This window comes from Notolabrus celidotus, chromosome 8, assembly GCF_009762535.1.
Source record: "Notolabrus celidotus isolate fNotCel1 chromosome 8, fNotCel1.pri, whole genome shotgun sequence".
In the NCBI taxonomy this organism is placed as follows: domain Eukaryota; kingdom Metazoa; phylum Chordata; class Actinopteri; order Labriformes; family Labridae; genus Notolabrus; species Notolabrus celidotus.
In genome coordinates this window covers 30,431,071-30,449,424 of record NC_048279.1, presented here as the reverse complement: position 1 = coordinate 30,449,424, position 18,354 = coordinate 30,431,071, and the positions used below count along the sequence as shown (strand labels likewise).

Genomic DNA, 18,354 nt, shown 5'->3' with positions numbered 1-18,354 from the left:
TTGTGTGGCAATTTGCTTTGTGCATTGTGGCACAATCAAAGGAAACCCTGCCTACACACAAACACATGTCTGCTCGCTCCCATGTATCCGCACATCTTATTTAGACACCAGTGACAGCAGCACACATCACCTCCCACTGTGAAGTTTCAACATCTCAGCAATAAGGGAAAAAGGCTGGAGGGTTGTATCTCAAATCAATGCACCCAGAGCAAAGTTACAAATGATAGCATTGTTTTTCAGTGATTTTATTTGAGTGCCTTCTGCTTTTGCAACAATATAAGTCAAAATGAAAAGCAAAGCAACACAATCATGAAGATTATTCTCTTTTGGGTGTAAGCTACAAATAAGAAGGAGTTACATACATGAATACTCAGAGACCAGCAGCACTGAGTGTATTTATCAGCCTCATGTTTAACACCCACCTCCCTCTCCACTGGTGTTCACCAGGTGATCAATCAGGCCAGTGGAAGAGTCTCCCACCACACCGTGCACACACAGCCCATTGGCAGACGCTTCGACAGAGTGGACGACTTCTTCATACCCGCCTCCAGCCTCATCATTAACCACATCAGGTACGTCCAGTGTGATCCAAGAAGACTCCTAATGCAAATTGATCTGCAAATTAAGTTCAGCCCCATTGGCATTTTATTCACTTTTTCCCTCCTGGACTCGATACTACATTAATGATCTGCTGTGTTTGCCTGTCTGTAAATGCTGTAAACCGAGGTCTTTGAAGAAAGGCAGAGACAACCACCTGGAATGAGTCTAAAAATAAACCCTGCTTTTATTGGCTGAGGAATTAACTCTTCACTGCAGACTTTACAAGAGATAATTAACAACTCATGATAAGTTTTTTAATTACTGACAGATTAGTTTTCTCATTTAGCCAATAGGGATGTGGAATACAGACAATGACTTAAATAGAAACCTTTCCTTAGTGCATACTGTGAGAAACACAAGTATCCTTCTCTATCTGCACAGACTGTAAAGACATGGGTATAGTCTCAGTAACGTCCTCTACTGTTCACTGAAGAGGCGTCATGAAGCCAAATGCTGGCAATAGACATATTACATGAAACTTCCACCTGATCTGGTCTGTCTCCGATCCGCTGCTGTCCGGCTCTGTGCGCTCTCGTCCATCAACACCTACCGGTTGCGTTTTCGGAACACAGCACGGAGCGGGAAACCGGACAGCTGGAGTCATAATAATAATAATAATTCATAGAATTTATATAGCGCTTTTCTTAGTACTCAAAGACGCTTTACATAAGATGAAAACTAAAAAAATAAAACATGTAAATAAAACAAAACAGGGACAGAGGTGGGGCGGGGGGAGAGGTCATGTGTGGTATGCCTTTTGGAACAGGTAGGTCTTGAGTTGGTTCTTAAATGAGAGGAGAGAGTCAGAGTTGCGGATGTGTGGAGGGAGAGAGTTCCAGAGAGTGGGGGCAGCGATGGCAAAGGCTCTGTGACATGTGTCACGTGACCGAGGTTTTCCAGCGGTAATTACTGCATTAATAAATGTCCTCCTCCTCCTTATCCATGTTGTCTTTGTTGTCCTCTGAAAACCACTGACCTGATGACTCCAGGCCTGGCTCTGCTCATCATAATGGTTTGATGTAGTTAAGTGAAATATGATCTGGTGATAACACAGAGTGTTTGATTTTGAAAATGTACTGGATGTTTTCATTTTGTTTTGGTGCCTGACTTCCTGTCTCGCTCCATCTGCTCTGCACATATTGATGCCCCGTGCTCCAGCATCCGGTAGAAATATATGGCTGTTTCCGAAACGGCTTGCTACATACTACTTACTAATGTAGTAGGCAGTAGGTATTGCCTACTACATACTGGGTTTGAATTTAGTATGTAGTATGACTGTTCTGCTGATCTGTCATGCAGCATGCTGAGCCAGACGTCGCTGGATTTCCGGTTTCGGAAAGCGGAAGTAAACAACGGTGAAGCCGATAAATAAAATGCTTATTTAGCATCCATTTATGATTTAAAAAGTTAGGAAGTAGTTTATATGTAATTTGATAACTTTCACAGCACCCAAAAACGGATTCCCCCCCGTCAAAAAATAAGGAAAAAGAAAAAGCAGAACGAGCGCTGTGCATTATGGGAAATAGTACGCGAGGCAGACTGGTCCGATGCATGCTGAGATATTTTCCCGAATCAGTAGACATCCGGGGAGTTTTGGCTTACTGCAGATTTTGCTCTTGTTCACATACTACTTACTACATACTGAATTCTGGACAAATCAGTACGTACTGCTAGTATAGTAGGCGGTTTCAGAAACAGCCTAAGTCTTTCGTAGCTGATCTGTTGTGTTCAGGCATGCTGGATCAGAGGTGCAGCCAGAACGCAACAGAGTGGATCTGGTGGGAATTAACTCATTGACTAGAATATAGGAACCTATCAGATCTGGTGCTGTGATGGATCGGAGACGGACCAGACACAGACCAGACAAGGATCTAGTGGAACAGTATAACTTTTGAACAATCTAGACACAGACAAAGAGGTGAAGCTCAGGCAGGCCACTTGGCAAACAGACACATTGTGCTGACCTGTCAAATTAGCCTTACTCCTAGTTTTGTAATTGTATATATATATGAGATTTGTGTTTTTAAAACTATGATAACCAAACAGAATCGAACTCAGCATAAAGTTGATCTGTTTCAAGTTAGGTTGTCATCACAGCCCATCTCAAGGCTGCCTGCATACATCCATTCATACCTCAACATACCGTATCAAGTCGAACACAAGATAAGTGTTTTCCCTTGAAAAACTTGTAAGAAAAGTGAGGGTTTGGAAATTAAGTGTCAACATTCATTAAAACAGATGGTGCCAATTATCAGTACAGCTAGTGTACCCTTCATGACATACCAGCAGTGACTCATGGTGACCATGGAGCTGAAAGATGGAGTGAGATGGAGTTTTAAGCTGCACAAAAACAGAACAAGTTAACCAACAACTGAGGCAGAGTTAAGATGCCTTCTTCAGAAAATGATTATCAATGCAGCAGAGACATCAAACAAACAAACCATGTGTTTGATTCATTACTGCAATTTAAAGTTTCCTTTATAAAAAAGATCTGAGCTTCAAATCCTCTTCTAGTCTTGAAAGGAGGGGGTTGTCTTATGATCGAGGTTATTCTAACACCGTATGTAAAAATAGGGCCCAGGCTTCAAAGAATACTGCATTTCCCCTTTAAGGAGGTTTCTTGGTGTATGAGCACATTACCTTTACAAGCTGTGTGACTGAAACAAGGGTAAAGACTGTAATTATCCTGAATGGGAAATGCTGATGACCGTCATTTGGACTGAGTCGTGGATTCAGCATTATAACTGCTCTGCCTCATTTGATATACTTTGAAGGTTTTGTATATTCCTAAAGATTCTAAAACATACACACACAGTCCACATGAACTTTAAAGAACTGAATCAGCTCTTATTTTTTATGGCAGCTGGCATTTTCTTTTTGATAATATCAGAGACAAATCGCAAAGAAAGACAGAGAGTTAATCTCAACATCTGCCTCCTCAGCACACTCAGTCCCCAGACTCTTTGTGAGAAACAGGACGCTTCCTCTAGAATAACACTAACCATTAAAGAAAGAAGAACACCTGACTTCTTATTAATGTTATTTCACCAATATAAAAAATTAAACACTAATTCTGAACAAAGCTGGAAAGACAACAGCCAGGGGGAGATTGTTGGCATCTCACCTCTTTATCATTTGATTTCATGATAACAGAAAACAAGCTGGATCCAGGGTGTGCAGAAACACTGCTGTGGTTGGATAAGTCCTGAGCGGTGTCACACTCGGGCTTAACATGGACTGAGCCAAGCTGGTCCCAAACGCTTGACTAATGTCAGCGAGAGGCCAGAAACATGCGGGAGGTCTGGAGGATTTCAGGATGTTAACGGTTTCCTGGAGAGGGGAGAAGGCAGGCCAGTGTGTGAGTCTGTGTGTTAGTATGTGTGTATGTGTGTTGGCTGAGGGATGCTGGCACAGCTGTAATTAGATCCTTTGGGACCTGCAGGGAAGATTGCAGGAAAGTGTGGCCACTATTTTTGCACTGTTGTGTTTGAAAATTGCAGTCTTTACCCACTAGTTGCTCATCACTTTGATGCATTTAAGAAGCGCTCAGTGTACATCACTGCTGCTGCCAGGTGCTCTTATTCTATTTTCACGTGGCTAACATGCAGAACACAATACCTGAACAATTACTTTCACATCAGCATATATGTCGGGCTTGTCGCAGTAACTCAAAGGGGTATGGTTGTTGACTTGAAGTGCATTGTTCATAAAATCCTCCATGTGAAAATCCTCCCTCACGGTTCAGCTGCAGTTCTAGGAATGAGCTACAAACAGAGCCGACTCAAGGCAAGGGCAAATGTGGATAAGATCCTCAGTTACAGTATGTTCTATGTTTTGTTATTTGTAAGCCGCAGCTAATTATTATACTAGAATTGATCAATTTAGTCATTTCCTCCAGGATTAATGAACAAAAAATCAATTAATGTTGTTCTAATGAGACAGAGCAGAATATAATTACTTTTGAGAAACCAAAACAACACGGTGTGTGGAAGTTAGACTCGAAAAGTAATTTAAATTATTAACCTTTAATCAATATATATCAAGACAGACAGTGTGATGGATATGTTACAGATTGAAAATAATCGCTAACTTGTTGTTACTCTGTGTTGTTTGGTCTTTGATTTTTAAATTGTCTTTTATGCATTGTTCAGCACTTTGGTCAGCTTTTGCTTTTTTAAATGTGTGTTATATAATTTTGACTTGACTTGTTTTTTTAGTTCATATACTGTGAGAGAAAAGTTAAAATAACAAGTCAAAAGTTCAAGAGTTAAAACATAAAACTTAAAAAAATTTGTTTTTTACAGTCAACAATCCAAAACTCCCAAAATGTTCAGTTTACAACTTTAAAAAATAAAAGTCTTGCTTTTCTAACTTTGTAAACCCAAATAAAATTAATAAATACACATATTTAAACAGATTAAATCCTTATTCATTAATACGATTATAAATGTGTTCCATCAGATTAATTGTAAATCTCCAAAAATGAACTAGAATAATAGTTTGACTCTATTTATTTATAGATAATTTGTTTGGGACGGATAAAGTATACAGACAAACTGAATACAGCTATCCCATGCAAGTATCATAGTGTTTGTAGCTAATGCTAATTTGCAACCCATGTTCCTCGAAGGGTTTTAAGAGAATAAAATATTATAACAGTTGGTTAAAATTGAAAAGAAAAGGTATGAAAAGTGCAGCTAGAAACAATAAAACACACATTTGTCAATGACAAAATATGCAAAAAGTCAGACATGAGTTCAGGTGTGTTGCTGAATTAACCAAGATTTGGTTGCTCTCTTCAACGTGGTGAAGTTGGTAATGAGTTTCAAGTGTTTGGGTAGAGAGTTCCAGGATTTTGCTTCTTTTACAGAGAAAGTTATTTGAGCAAAATATGTTCTGCAAAATGCAACTATAAAACTCTATTTGCAAGCAGCGGATTGGTGATCAATTGAAATTCTTTTAAAAAAAAATGCATCAAATGATAAAAGAAAAGGAAAATAAATGTAAACTTCAAATCACAATTATGTCACAAAATAGCACAAAAAAAATGGCATGCTTATGGAATGGGATACGCCGCTGGCTAGGCAGTGGAAATCAAGTCTCTGGTGTGTGATCTGTTGTGGAAGTTGGTAGCTTGTATCTCTGTGTGGTGTGTAACCCATTTGTTTTTTTATTTATTTATTTATTATATTAATTTTATATATGCAACAGTGCAAAGACACAAAAGTGCTCAACATCAAACAGAACACAAAAGAAAAGCAAACCGTAGGACTTGAGAGCAACAACCAAACAAAGCCATCAAGTATAGACCACAGCATACAAAAACAAAACAAACAAGAGACTAGAAAAAAAAAAAAGAAAAGAAAAAAAAAGGTTAGAAAAGAAGGGTTGGACTATAAATGATGATCACAAAACAAAACACACACAAAAAAAAAAAAAAAAAAAAAAAAAACAAGAGAAAACAAGAGAATAGACTGTTATGGTGGGGATTGTCAAGAAAGAGAAAGTAGAAAAACACAATAGAAATAGAAGATAAAGACTAGAAGAATAAAAATGCTTGCTTTTGAGAAGGAGAAGAGAGGTTTTAGAAGGGGGATTATGAATTTGTGTGTGCAGTTATATGAGTGTTGATGTGCATGTTGTAGTTTGATGGGTATTACAGGGTATTTATAAGTGGACTCTGGCAAGCTTGTAGTGTGCCACTGCGGATGATGAGAGGGCATGGTTGAGGGAGGAGCTGTTGGTACCAGCAGACTGGTATTGGTCAGGCCCGGCTCTGCAAAGGCAGCCCCCAGACCCTTGGGAGGGGACTTGCGAATCGCAGAGCCCGGCCAGTTTCAGGTGCATACATTTTGGGGGGGCCACCAGACCCAAGGGAGGAAGCCCCCCCTCATGTGATGCACGCAATGATGATATAATGATTGAGGATGATGAAACCGCTGTTATGTAAGACAGGTAGGTGGGGCAGAGGAGGTCCCAGTTTTATGCGGTGATCAGCGAGTCCTTTTATGTTTGTGTATGTATGTGTGTTTGAGTGTTTGTGTGTCTGTGTGTCTGTGCATTTGTGTATTTCTGTTTTAATGATGGAGGTGATGGGGTGCGGTTATGTCCTAAAGATGACCCATTTGGGTGTAACCCATTTCTACCCAGTGTCCTGTTAGACTTCAGAGTGAGCTCCAGATATGTGGTGGAGCTCATCGCTGTAACATCTTTGAATTCTGTTAATAAGTGTTTGCACATGTTCTTGTGGCGTTCACACAGAGTGGTGTCAGGAAAATATCTACCTGATGGTAAACGGAACCTGGGAAGTTTCTCACATCTTTGAGATACAGCTAACAACCTTCACTGCTTCCTTTGTTTGGTTGAACTTATTGTTTTTTTGGCAACTGTGATGACCCTTGAGATGCTTCACTAAATTGGTTGTCTTGGCTACACTACTGTCACCCCTCAAAATATTAGCTTTGCACATATTGCAGGTTGGCGTTGAAGTTGTTGGGATAACAAGTGACATACCTCCAAACTGCTGAGACTCTGTAGTAGCTCCCTGCATGCTACATTAGCTCCCTGCCTAGCAAAGACCTGCAAACACGCTGATGATGTAGTAAGTGCACATGAAGGCTGTATACACAGAATAGAACTGAGTAAAATAGATCTGCGCCATGGATTGGCCCTTTATCTGTTACCAGGATCAGATTGGTGCATCCCAAGTCGAAGGGGATCAGAACTGTCCAAAGTCATGCATCCAACATGAAAAGCCCAGCAGACTAATCAGTGTGACTTTCACAGTTTCATTTTTTATCATCTTTTTAAATTCTTCTTTCTTTAAAGATGCATGATGCCTGTTTTTGTAAGTGTTTTTTTTTGGGGAGTACATGATATCTGTAGAAACACCATCTCATATTTTGTCCACCTCGTCCTTTGTCAGTCGGCAGGTTTTTGTTCCGTTTTGTTTTTTGTCAAACTTGAGTCTTTTTTCATCATTTCATTTGGTACATTTCGCTGCGAGCAGATGGAAGTATCACGCTGAGACGCTGTTGGCTCTCCTTGTAGTTCAGTTTCAAGCTCATAATTCAGCCTCGTAGCGGTAGTGTGAAGAACTCCTCTGTATATTTGCCAGGAAAATATCTGGATGAAGAGCCTTGTTGTTTTTTTATGACTGCTGTCTTTATCAAAAAATATCCATAAAGTTTAAAATCGTCTGCAGCCGCCTCGTGGCTCTGATTTGTTTCTTCCTTTTTTGATCCAGTACCCACACAGCCATTTGTCTGCTGGCAGGGGCGCAGCATTGATTAGTCAATTTAGCAACATGAGCAGTGTGTTGAGCAGCAGACATACATTCAGCAACTTCTGGGGATTGTTTAATGACTGGGGATTCCCTCTGCAGCTACTCCAAGGCAAGCAGGAACTTCTGGAGGCTTTCATTCATTAAAACCATCGACTAGCAGTCAGTAAATTGACATGTCAGCAAAAATAAGCTGTTATTTCTACCCACATCCTCAGTGCTCTGCCAGACTGCCTTTTGGCAAAACAAGCAGAGCAAGATGTTGATTCGATGTTTTTGCATTGGAGGAAGATTGAACAGGGATTCCTGTGTCATATATCTTTTCCTGTGCTGCTCTCAATGATCTGTTCCCTGTTCATGAATTCGCCCTAAGGATCTTTTACTGAACCGCAGAGCAGAGGGTTGAGACCCAGTCATTCCTTCCACTGAAGACAGTGACATGAAGATAAGATGATAGAATGTGAAGTACATCTTTATTTGATCACCACCCCACTGTGCAGAAGCAGGGAGGATCTTTAATGCATTAATCATCAGTACAAATGACAAACAGCAGCTGTCATATTGGCTGAGAGCGATCTGGGTCTGCCAACCAAACAACCCAGCTGTGTTCACATCAGAGCGGGGCCAAACAACATTTGATTATTAATTTATCAAACATGAAAACATTTCTCCCTGTTGGTGAAAATAATATTTTGATTGCAGGATAAATGCTCCGTTGACCTTTAGCTCGCGGGCAGGTTACCGATATATCACAGCGTGTGAGCAGCACTCATTGATCTGTCACAACAGCAACAATATTGAATACAACCCAAAAGAAAACAATCTGAGCTGTGTCTGACAGGCAGCGGTGACATTGGTCTGTAAATCATCAGTGTGGATGAGGATCCCTGTATGGTTTTTTTAGGTTTAAATCACTCGGCACGTTTTCTCTGAAGTCATACCTGTCTCAGACATTATTATTTAACACAGGTGTGACAGCCTGAGATCAAGAACCACTTTGTTAAATGTCAGAGGGCCTCCTTTGATTGTAATCTGAGAAATGTATCTTCAGCCACATGAAGCACATTTAGTAGGTTTGACATAAAAGTTAAAACCTTGAAATCTCTGAACAGCCGTTAAAAGAAGAAGACGGAAAATATCTGTGATCCTTCACTTCTCTGATGTCTCAAGACTCAGCTGTAGCATGATTCATCCTGCACATGAAATCCAGGCAGGATAACTATATTTCACTTTGGTTTACCTGGAAGGCAAATGGCTAAATCTCAAAATGCTAAATTACCTGTCACTTACTTCTGACAAACTGAGGAATCTATTAAATGTGAGTTCCTTGAAACAATATAATTTTCTTCTGTAAATTTACACCTTTAATAAGGAATTAAAGGACACAGACTGACTGGTTTTGCAGCGATTCCAAGGAACTATGCCGTCCACATAGCTTTACATGTTTTATTACCTGGCTTTCTTACTAATTACCTGCAAAGGCAACATGAGGGACCACCTGATCACACCCGTCACACATATCTAATAAATCAGTGGAGAAGAGTTACAGCACGTCTGCTGTTTATGATTTCACATCTTCCTACTAAAGATGTGACAAAAACGTCCCTTTCCAATATGAAAGATATATTAAACATTAGTCTCAATTAATTAGAGCTTAATGATTGAGTATTCAACAGCAGAGAAAGGAAGACAAGGAGTGTTAAAACAGCACAGAAATTAGTGACAGATGCTAAAACACACAAGTAACTGAGGGAAAGAGACGTCAACCAAATTGAAGGATGTTGACTCAAAGCAAATACAAACCACAACACAGTATGAGTTTTGGCAGAGTTACAGAACTGGTGGAGTGAAATGAAGAGTTAATTTGCAAAAACAGATAACTCACTTTTAACAATTTTTAAAAAGGTTTTGAAAAACATTTTTTTTCTATTACTAGCTTTAGGTATTATCAATCAATTGGAGTTGGGTTGCTTTGACAAACTCAAAATGACATTACTAATCACAGGTATCTTAAAAATGTAACTTTATTAAAAATCTATAATTAGTTTCTTGAAAATTTATAAAAACAGATATCTGTTTTTGAGAATGAACTCCTCAAATGTAAACGGGAACATATTAAAAGTTATGGGGAACGATGTCTTATACTGGTGCTGGTGTTATTTTCTGCATATGCTAAGAATGCAAACAGAAAAAGTTTTCCACTTTAGACTAGTAATAAGCAGGTTAACATATAATTACATAGTGGTGATGTGAAAAAGAATCCCTTCAGGGTGGATAAAACCCTTCCATGTTGTGTGTGTGTCTTTTCTCAACCTGTTGGGATTCTAATTCACATAACCACCGTCTAACTCTACATTATATTTACTTACATTCGTCACCAAACAAGTGATGTTTTATTAACTGCATGTGAAAGATCACACTCCTGTATTACCCAGGAAAGATCTACAATATATCATGAACTTCATAATTACTCTGAACAAATCAATTTGCATTTTCTCTTTCAGGGTTGATATGTGCATTGTGCAGCTTTATTTTAATGTCACCACTTGCTGCTTGAGAACAAAGACTTTAAGAAACAAAATAAATCAAAGCACTTACTAAAATATATCATGACCTTCTTTAAAACTTAAGTGCAATAAAGCAATAGGTTTTTGGTTTGGGAGGAGCAGACAAAGTGTTGGTAGACATATTAAAAAATTGAAGTGCCCAAAGAAACTCAGTTAATGGCCAATTTTAACATTGTTAGATACAATATGTCCCTTTTATGATGCTACGTTACATTTTACTTTAATAGTACCTGTAAGCTCATACACATACTGTATGCAGTGTTCCCCAGAACAGAATCAAGAACTGTCAGGTCAACAATATAATTTAAACAATAGCTCAGATGTAGTTCAGGTTTTCAGATTGGTGGATAAAGCTCAGATTTCCCTTCTTTAAATGTTAAAGTGTTATCTTTGACATGCGTTAACTTGGAAGACACACTTCTTTCTTTATCTCACACTTTGCACTCAATCTAAAGAAAGCAAGTCTTTATCAGTCTTGTGTGTTGACACGTCGAGTCATTGTGAAACAGAAAACTAGAGAGGAAGAAAATATGTGGAGCCAAATGTGGCTGGGAGAGCGAAATTCACGGCAATGTTTGTTTTCAGCCACAACACTCTCAGTTGACAAAATAAAAAGTACTACATCAGTATTATTAAAAAAAAAGAAAAGAACCATCACAGAACTTCTTAAATTGCAAGACATCCAGCCAAATTTTGACGCACCACAGAATCCATCCAATTTACCAAACGTCCAATGACAGCCAACCAATCTGTCTCTAAGATAAGTCATTGGCGAACAGTTTGAGTGACAATTAAGGCTTAATGCTTACAGAGTGTGCCCAACATTTCCTGATATAAAAGATATTTAACATTACACTCTCTTAATTTCTGTCCGGACCCGGTGGACACAACGGTCTGTGGATCAATAATTTCCTCCACAGGGATGATAATGTCCTATATGGCTTTTAAACAGCAGTTTTTCTGTTAACAGGTGCAGACAGCTCGGTGTTTAAATGGCATAAAAGATGATAAATGGCAGCAAGATTTAAGTGGCTGTCAGCATCGATCAGCTGTTACTCACAATTAATTGAGGCCCGTTAGCTCTGTGCATATTCCCCCTCTACCCTGTTCGGCTGTTAAAATGTAATGGCCCATTAACAGATTCTTAAGGTTCTTAAAATAAAGCTTTTTCAGCACAATCCATGGTTCACATATGAAACGGCATTAAAGACAAATGCATAGATGACCCTTTATTTCAGAGACAGAGATTGTTAGGGAGCAGAATTTGGCTGTTGAAATGTTAAATGGACCTCTGAGCAACATTTTTTTTTTCTCCTGAACATATCTGTAACATTATGCCAGTCCAACATTTTTTTTACAATTACCCTGAACAAATCAATTTGCATTTTCTCTTTCAGGTTGACTGTGTCTTGATATGTGCATTGTGCAGTTTTATTTTAATGTTACCGCTTGCTGCTTGAGAATAAAAGACTTCAGGAAACAAAAGAAATCAAAGCACTTACTTAAAATGTTTAGGAGACATTTCTGACATGAAGCTGGATAAATTACCCGTTTAAAAGGACTTTTACTCAGCTTATAAGACATGTGGAAGAATTAGATCTGTTTGTGTTTAGTTGAAGTCCTAGTTGAAGGGTACTGCAGACCCTCAAAATGTTAGCTTTGCACATACTGCAGGTTGCTGATGGAGATTTTGGTGTAAAAAGCATGAAATACTTCCGAATTGTTACAAACATGCTACATTAGTTCTCCATCGGGCAAAACGCACAAACCTACTGATGCACTAAAGGCATTGTATATGCACATGGCTGCTGTAAACACAGAATAGCACAGATCTGAGTTGAATAGATCAAGCTCATGGATTGGCCCTTTGTCACCGATACCCAATCTAGCTTTTTGAGTCATTATCAAACTGCTATTTGATACCAGGATCCGTTTGGTGCATCTCTACTGATTTGTAACTTTGGCTGTCAGTTCTAGTCTTCTTTGTTGTTGCAGTAGTTAAGTTAGTTTCTCTGGGTTTGGGAGTATCTGCATACGATCATTTCCACAACAACAATGCCCGTGGTGACGTTAAGCTAATGTTAGTAGAGCATAGCAACACGCTAGGTAGAGCATCTTTGGCTGACAGGATGAAGCCTTTTGCAGGACTTCGGCTGAAACCCAAGTTTTAGACGAAGTAAAAAAAACAAAAAAACAATGGTGGTGCCAGCTTAGTTAAGGAATTACCAGTTTGTAATCCATTGATCATATTGGGAACATTACCAGAAGTCATAGCAGTCCCTCAAACATTTGTTCAGCCATTTCACCAAAAACCCAAAATGTGAGCCTAAGCCATCAAAATGTATCATCACTGTGTTGCTCAAAGAAAATAATGTACCAACTAATCAAACCAGTTACATTATATTATATATCAATCAATCAATCAATCAATCAATCAATCAATCAGACTTTATTTATAAAGCGCTTTTCATACAATGACATTCTAACACAAAGTGCTGTACAAGAAAAACAACTTAAAATAGAATAAATTAAAAAAAAGATCCCAGCCCCAGCCCGACCCCAAACCCACCCCACAATCCTAAGGTTAACAACACAATATGCAACAATAGTATTGAAAACAATAAAAATAAAATAAATAAATAAAAAATCTAAATAATTTGCTGAACGAACTGAGGAAACGAGGAAATTAAAATCACCAAAGTAAAATACATTTCTAAGATAATAAAAGACTAAAATATTAAACCATTAAAATAAAATAAGATGTGAGACTTAAAATAAATAAATGAGTAAATAAATAAATAAATAAAGTAGAATAAAAGTGACAAAATTTGAAATAGATGATAAATAAATAGATAAAACTGCTAAGATTAAAAATAAAACTTAGCTAAAAGCAAGACTGAAAAGGTAGGAGTTTGCCTTTAAAAATATTTATGCTCTGGGCAGCCCTCAGGTCCTCAGGCAGGGTGTTCCACAGGCGTGGGTCGTGATGATAAAAAGCTGCCTCACCGTAGGTCTTAGTTTTTATGTTTGGTACTATTAAAAGTCCGCTACCTGAAGACCTGAGGGCTCTCACTGGCTCATATGATAAAAGCAAATCTGATAAATAAGAAGGGCCAAGACCATTAAGAGATTTAAAAACCAATAAAACAATCTTAAAATCTATTCTGAAAGATACTGGAAGCCAATGCAGAGACTTTAAAATTGGTGTGATGTGGGCCCTCTTTCTGGTCTTTGTCAGCATTCTAGCTGCTGAGTTCTGGAGCAGCTGAAGCTGAGAAATGTTATTTTTGGGGAGACCAGAAAGAAGAGCATTACAATAATCAATTCTACAGGTTACAAAAGCATGAACTAGTGTCTCTGCATTGGCTTGAGAGAGAAACTGACGCACTTTGGAAATGTTTTTTAGGTGATAAAAAGCCTTTTTTGTTATTTCTCTAATGCGTGGCTCAAAACTGAGGTGCGAGTCAAAGATCACACCCAGGTTCTTTACCTGCTCACATGGTTTAAGAGCCAGTGCTTGGAGTTTGGTGTTCAGTTTCTCTCTCTGAGGTCCAGTACCAATGACTAGAACCTGAGTTTTGTCCTGGTTGAGCTGTAAAAAGTTCTCTGCCATCCATGACTTAATATCTAAAATACAGTTAAAAAGTGTGTCAATTGTTCCTGGGTCATCAGGAGTCATATATTACATTATAAAACGTATATTGTATATTACAGTACAGTTTTCGCATGGTATATTTCTATGGATGAATACAAATCTGACTATTTAGGTGCAAGATCGATTTGGGCATTATCAGACTAATCATTCTTCATTAACTTTAACTGTGAATGTCCCCCCAAAATTTGATGACAGCCCATCTAACAGTTGATTAGATATTTCATTCAGACCAAAAGGGTGGTTGGACCAACAAGCATTGCCAAATATCATTTATAATTTAGGGTATAAATCAGATGACAACTTGTGTTATTGATTCAATTTTGTCTTTGTTTTTCTCTTCAAATTGTCTCCAGATTTGGCCTCATCCTTCACCGAAATGAGCCTGTTCTCCACAAGATCGACCTGGAGACAACGTCATATGTGAAAAACATCAGTCTATGGGAATATAACTGCATCCCCAAGTCTGTAGCATACACACATCTGGGAGGCTACTACTTTGTCAACTGCAGGGCCGACTCCACCGGAGCCACACAGCCACAACTCATTCTGGACAGTGTGACAGATAGCGTGATTGGCCTGAACCGTGACGTCACCGGCACCCCCTTTGTTTCACCAGACGGCCATTACTTGGTAACTGTGGACGACGGCGACGGCTTGATGAGGATCCAAAAGATCTCAGAGCGCGGAGAAGTCCAGGAACCCTTTGACATTCACACCAACCTCCATCTGTCTGATCTGGCCTTTCAACGCTCCTTCACCGAGGTCCACCAGTACAACGTGTTCGGCAGCTCCGGCCGCCAAACTGACGCTCTGTTTGTGGAGCTGAGCTCCGGGAAAGTCAAGATGATCAAGAGCCTGAAGGAGGCCACCAGGTCCTTCGAGTGGCCGTGGAGCAGCAGGAACAGGGTGATGACGGGCAGCGGGTTGTTTGGACAGTACCTCATGACTCCGTCCAGAGAGTCCCTCTTCATTCTGGACGGGCGGCTCAACAAGCTCAACTGTGAGATCACAGACGTCCTCAAAGGCAACGTGGTGGTGTGGGTTGGGGAGTCTTAGGTTGTATCGTAAAGACCCAATGAGCTTGTTTTCCTCAAAGGTACTGCTGCACTGAATTCTGTTGCAGATTCTTTAATTTCATGGGAGTGCAATTGTGAATACTAACAAATTTTTATGAGGGACTGTCATTGAAAAAAAAAAAAAAAGAAACAAGCAAAGGTGTAATTGATTGGTTGTTAATTGATTGTCTTAAAGCCAAGTTTAAATATGTTTTTTTTTCCACAGGTGGATTCACGTTAAAGTCAACATTAAGTTGCCTGCTGGTTCTCTTTATTCAGGAAAATTGGTGCAAAATTGTAAACATGTGCAACCTTGCATTATTATTCAAAAATGATTGTTTTCAGTGTGTGGGAATGCTGTAGATAATCTCTGAGTAAGACCAATATTTAAAGTAATTGGCAGAAACTATTATATATACTGTATATGTCAAGATTGTAATTTTAAGTTTTCCATCCCAAACCTTTTCCTGTGCCTTCAAGGAAAATTCCCTCCATCAGAGGAATTAGTGTAATTATTCCCTGTGTGACTGCAGACTACACCTTTCCCTTTGACCCCTCCATTCGTGGTGAACGCAGTTCCTCACAATTCTCCCTCTCTCTCGTCCGTCTTTTCTTCGAATGCAGCCGCCTCAGTCTAATTAAAACGAGCCCTTGCTGTGATCTCATCCTGTTTGAAGTGGAGGCTGAGAGATTGAGCGGTTCATTATGGTTGTGCGATCTGTAACCTCTGATCAAATTTAACCAGCGTTGGAAGGTTTTGAAATATATAAATATATATTTTCCTTTTTAGTCCAAAGCAGAGAGTCAGTGGCGTTGTTAGTTGAATTGTACCAGCTTTATACACTACACTTTGTGAAATCTTAAGTATTTCAATTTTTTCCTTAGTAGTGGAGTCAATAAAACACTTGTGTGAGAGAGATAATGACTTGTATAGCCCAGGACCAAAAGAATCAAAAAAGACAAACAGAGTAAATTAGGATGAGCTGTCGGGGTCACGCTGCTCCATTCGACAGCATGGTTTTAAGTGGATGTTTTAACTTGAAGTAATGATGAGCTAGCACACTGGGGAGTGAGGTTAGCTGCTTTGTGTAGAGGGTCTTCGTGTTTGAGAAACAGCTCTGTCTGAACGCTCCTGTCGTAGATAGCGGGCTGACAAGTCAACGAAACTGTTCCTTAGCTGGACACATTTCTATGCATTTTCACCCTGGCACTCTATGACTCTGTGAATCACAATGGGCAACTGTATCGCAAATTTAGTACTGACTTTTGACGTGTACAGATTCTATAAAGTCACTCTGTCTTTCCTGTAAAATCTTTCCAGTGAATGTTTTGAGTTTCGTTTGATTTGATCCTTTCTCATGTTGTTTCTCAACCTTTAAAAACCCGACTGTACTGCTGATGATGACCTCTGACCTTTCTTTCTCTTTATGTTCTGTACATAGCGGCTGACTGTGACCCTTTTTACTTTCCCATCGATGTACAGGTTAACGCAGGTTTCTGTCTTTTATTTTTTTCCGAGCAAATACTCACCCTCCTTTTAAGGAAATGAAAACACACAGCTGTCATCATCTACATCTTGTACACAAGCACATTGTGATCACAACACAGCTTTCACCTCCATTATAGCCATGTCTTGTATGTTCCTTCATGTGGTTGTTATTTATATAGAGAAAACACGCTTGTCATTTTACCCAACAATAAAACTAGAACATGAAAAACAAGCTCAATGTCGCCTCTTTTCCTCATTAGAACAACCCTTTGTTACTGCGTTCATGCTGGTACACAGACAACCACATGCCCGCAAGTTTTCTCTGGGAGCCTGTTGCCAGTTATTATTCTACAAGAGATGCTACAAGAACAAGGTCAAGACTCTGCTGTCTCTCTGGGTATATTTATCTTCGAGTAAGACATGTATTATAAAATATCATTATTAATTAGAAAAGAAAGAAAATACCGCGGTGAGACATAAAGATCTGTGACCAGAAGAAAAGGCAGGAAACCAGAGCAGCATGGGTTGGAGTAACTTGGCATGAAGTCAGTTTGTGTGAAATGTATTAAATGGTTTCTATTCTCTTTGACGACAAAAGGCTGTGACATTGTGGACTGATTGTGATTGGCATGAACATGATTCAACTTAAGACTGCCTGAAGGCTGAAAGAAAAATGTCTGCCACCATTAAAACAACACCTCCTGACATATATTAAAATCTAAAAGTGAATTTCAGTTGAAATTGTTGGGATTCCTCAAAGCTTCTGAGGCATTTTCTCAAATCAAAGTGTTATTGGTGTTTGCAGCAAGGAAGGCAGGCAGAGCACAATCAGCTGCAATCAACATCTCCCAGCCCATCTGTGGTAATCTAATGACAATTTATACATCTTTATAAACAGATATCTGCATGCAAGAGAGGCTAACAGTCCATTGTAGATTAAAAATGTAAACTCAGGCAACAAATCTGCTCAGTGTTGAGGTCTCCCTCACTGGGATACATCATCAACGACCGATCTGACCTCCAGTCAACAAACAAGCATTTTAAAGTCGTTCTCCTCTCCTCATGAGGACAGAGCTGACAAAGGTTGCACAAACCTGCATTAAGATGTTATTTCCTTCCAAGCACATGTTCAGCAGGTGATCAGAGAGAGAGAGAGGAGTGAGGTGCAACATCTCATGTTAAATATGAACCTCCTCATACCGCTCATCTTAAGTTATGTGTAGATGGTTGCTGCTGATGTCGTTCTGCCCTCTTAGATCATTGTAAAACGCTGTATTATCATCAAGTCTCGTCTACACAACCACTTCTCTTCTCTTAGCCGAGACTTGCAAGCTGTATTTCAGATTTTTAAAAGCTTATATAGCCATTTTGTTTTAGCATTGGCGCACACAAATGCTCACTAACAACAACGTTTGGACACTGCTGTTTACATGGTTACTACTGAAAGTTAACTGAAATCCAAGTCAGATTAAAACTGACATCTTAGTGTAAGAGCTGGTCATCTTTACCCTGACAGAAACAGAAAGAAAGTGGAGATGATATGATAATAAACCACATCATGTTTTTTTCTTATATGATCTATAGATCTAATACAGCAAAGAAGGAGCCTGATAGTTTTCTCTAATATGTTGGAAATGAAAAGGAAAAGGGAGCAGTAAATGTAGAGAACCGTAGCATGTACATACGTTTATGCACAGCAGTATAAA

At 39.1% G+C, this 18,354-nt stretch overlaps 1 protein-coding gene across 4 annotated transcripts in view; it reads left to right on the top strand.

Annotated features, from left to right (window-relative positions):
• The window catches only part of fstl5 (follistatin-like 5), a 222,882-nt gene extending 206,015 nt beyond the window's left edge, over positions 1-16,867 (top strand). For 3 of the 4 annotated variants that reach the window (XM_034689155.1, XM_034689157.1, XM_034689158.1), the window contains exons 15-16: positions 448-572; positions 14,458-16,867. In XM_034689155.1, the coding sequence (XP_034545046.1) occupies positions 448-572; positions 14,458-15,160 (828 nt within the window). In that variant the 3' untranslated portion in view covers positions 15,161-16,867. The remainder of the gene's footprint in view (positions 1-447; positions 573-14,457) is intronic. The other variant, XM_034689156.1, reaches the window with a different exon arrangement.
• Positions 16,868-18,354: the final 1,487 nt, after the last annotated feature.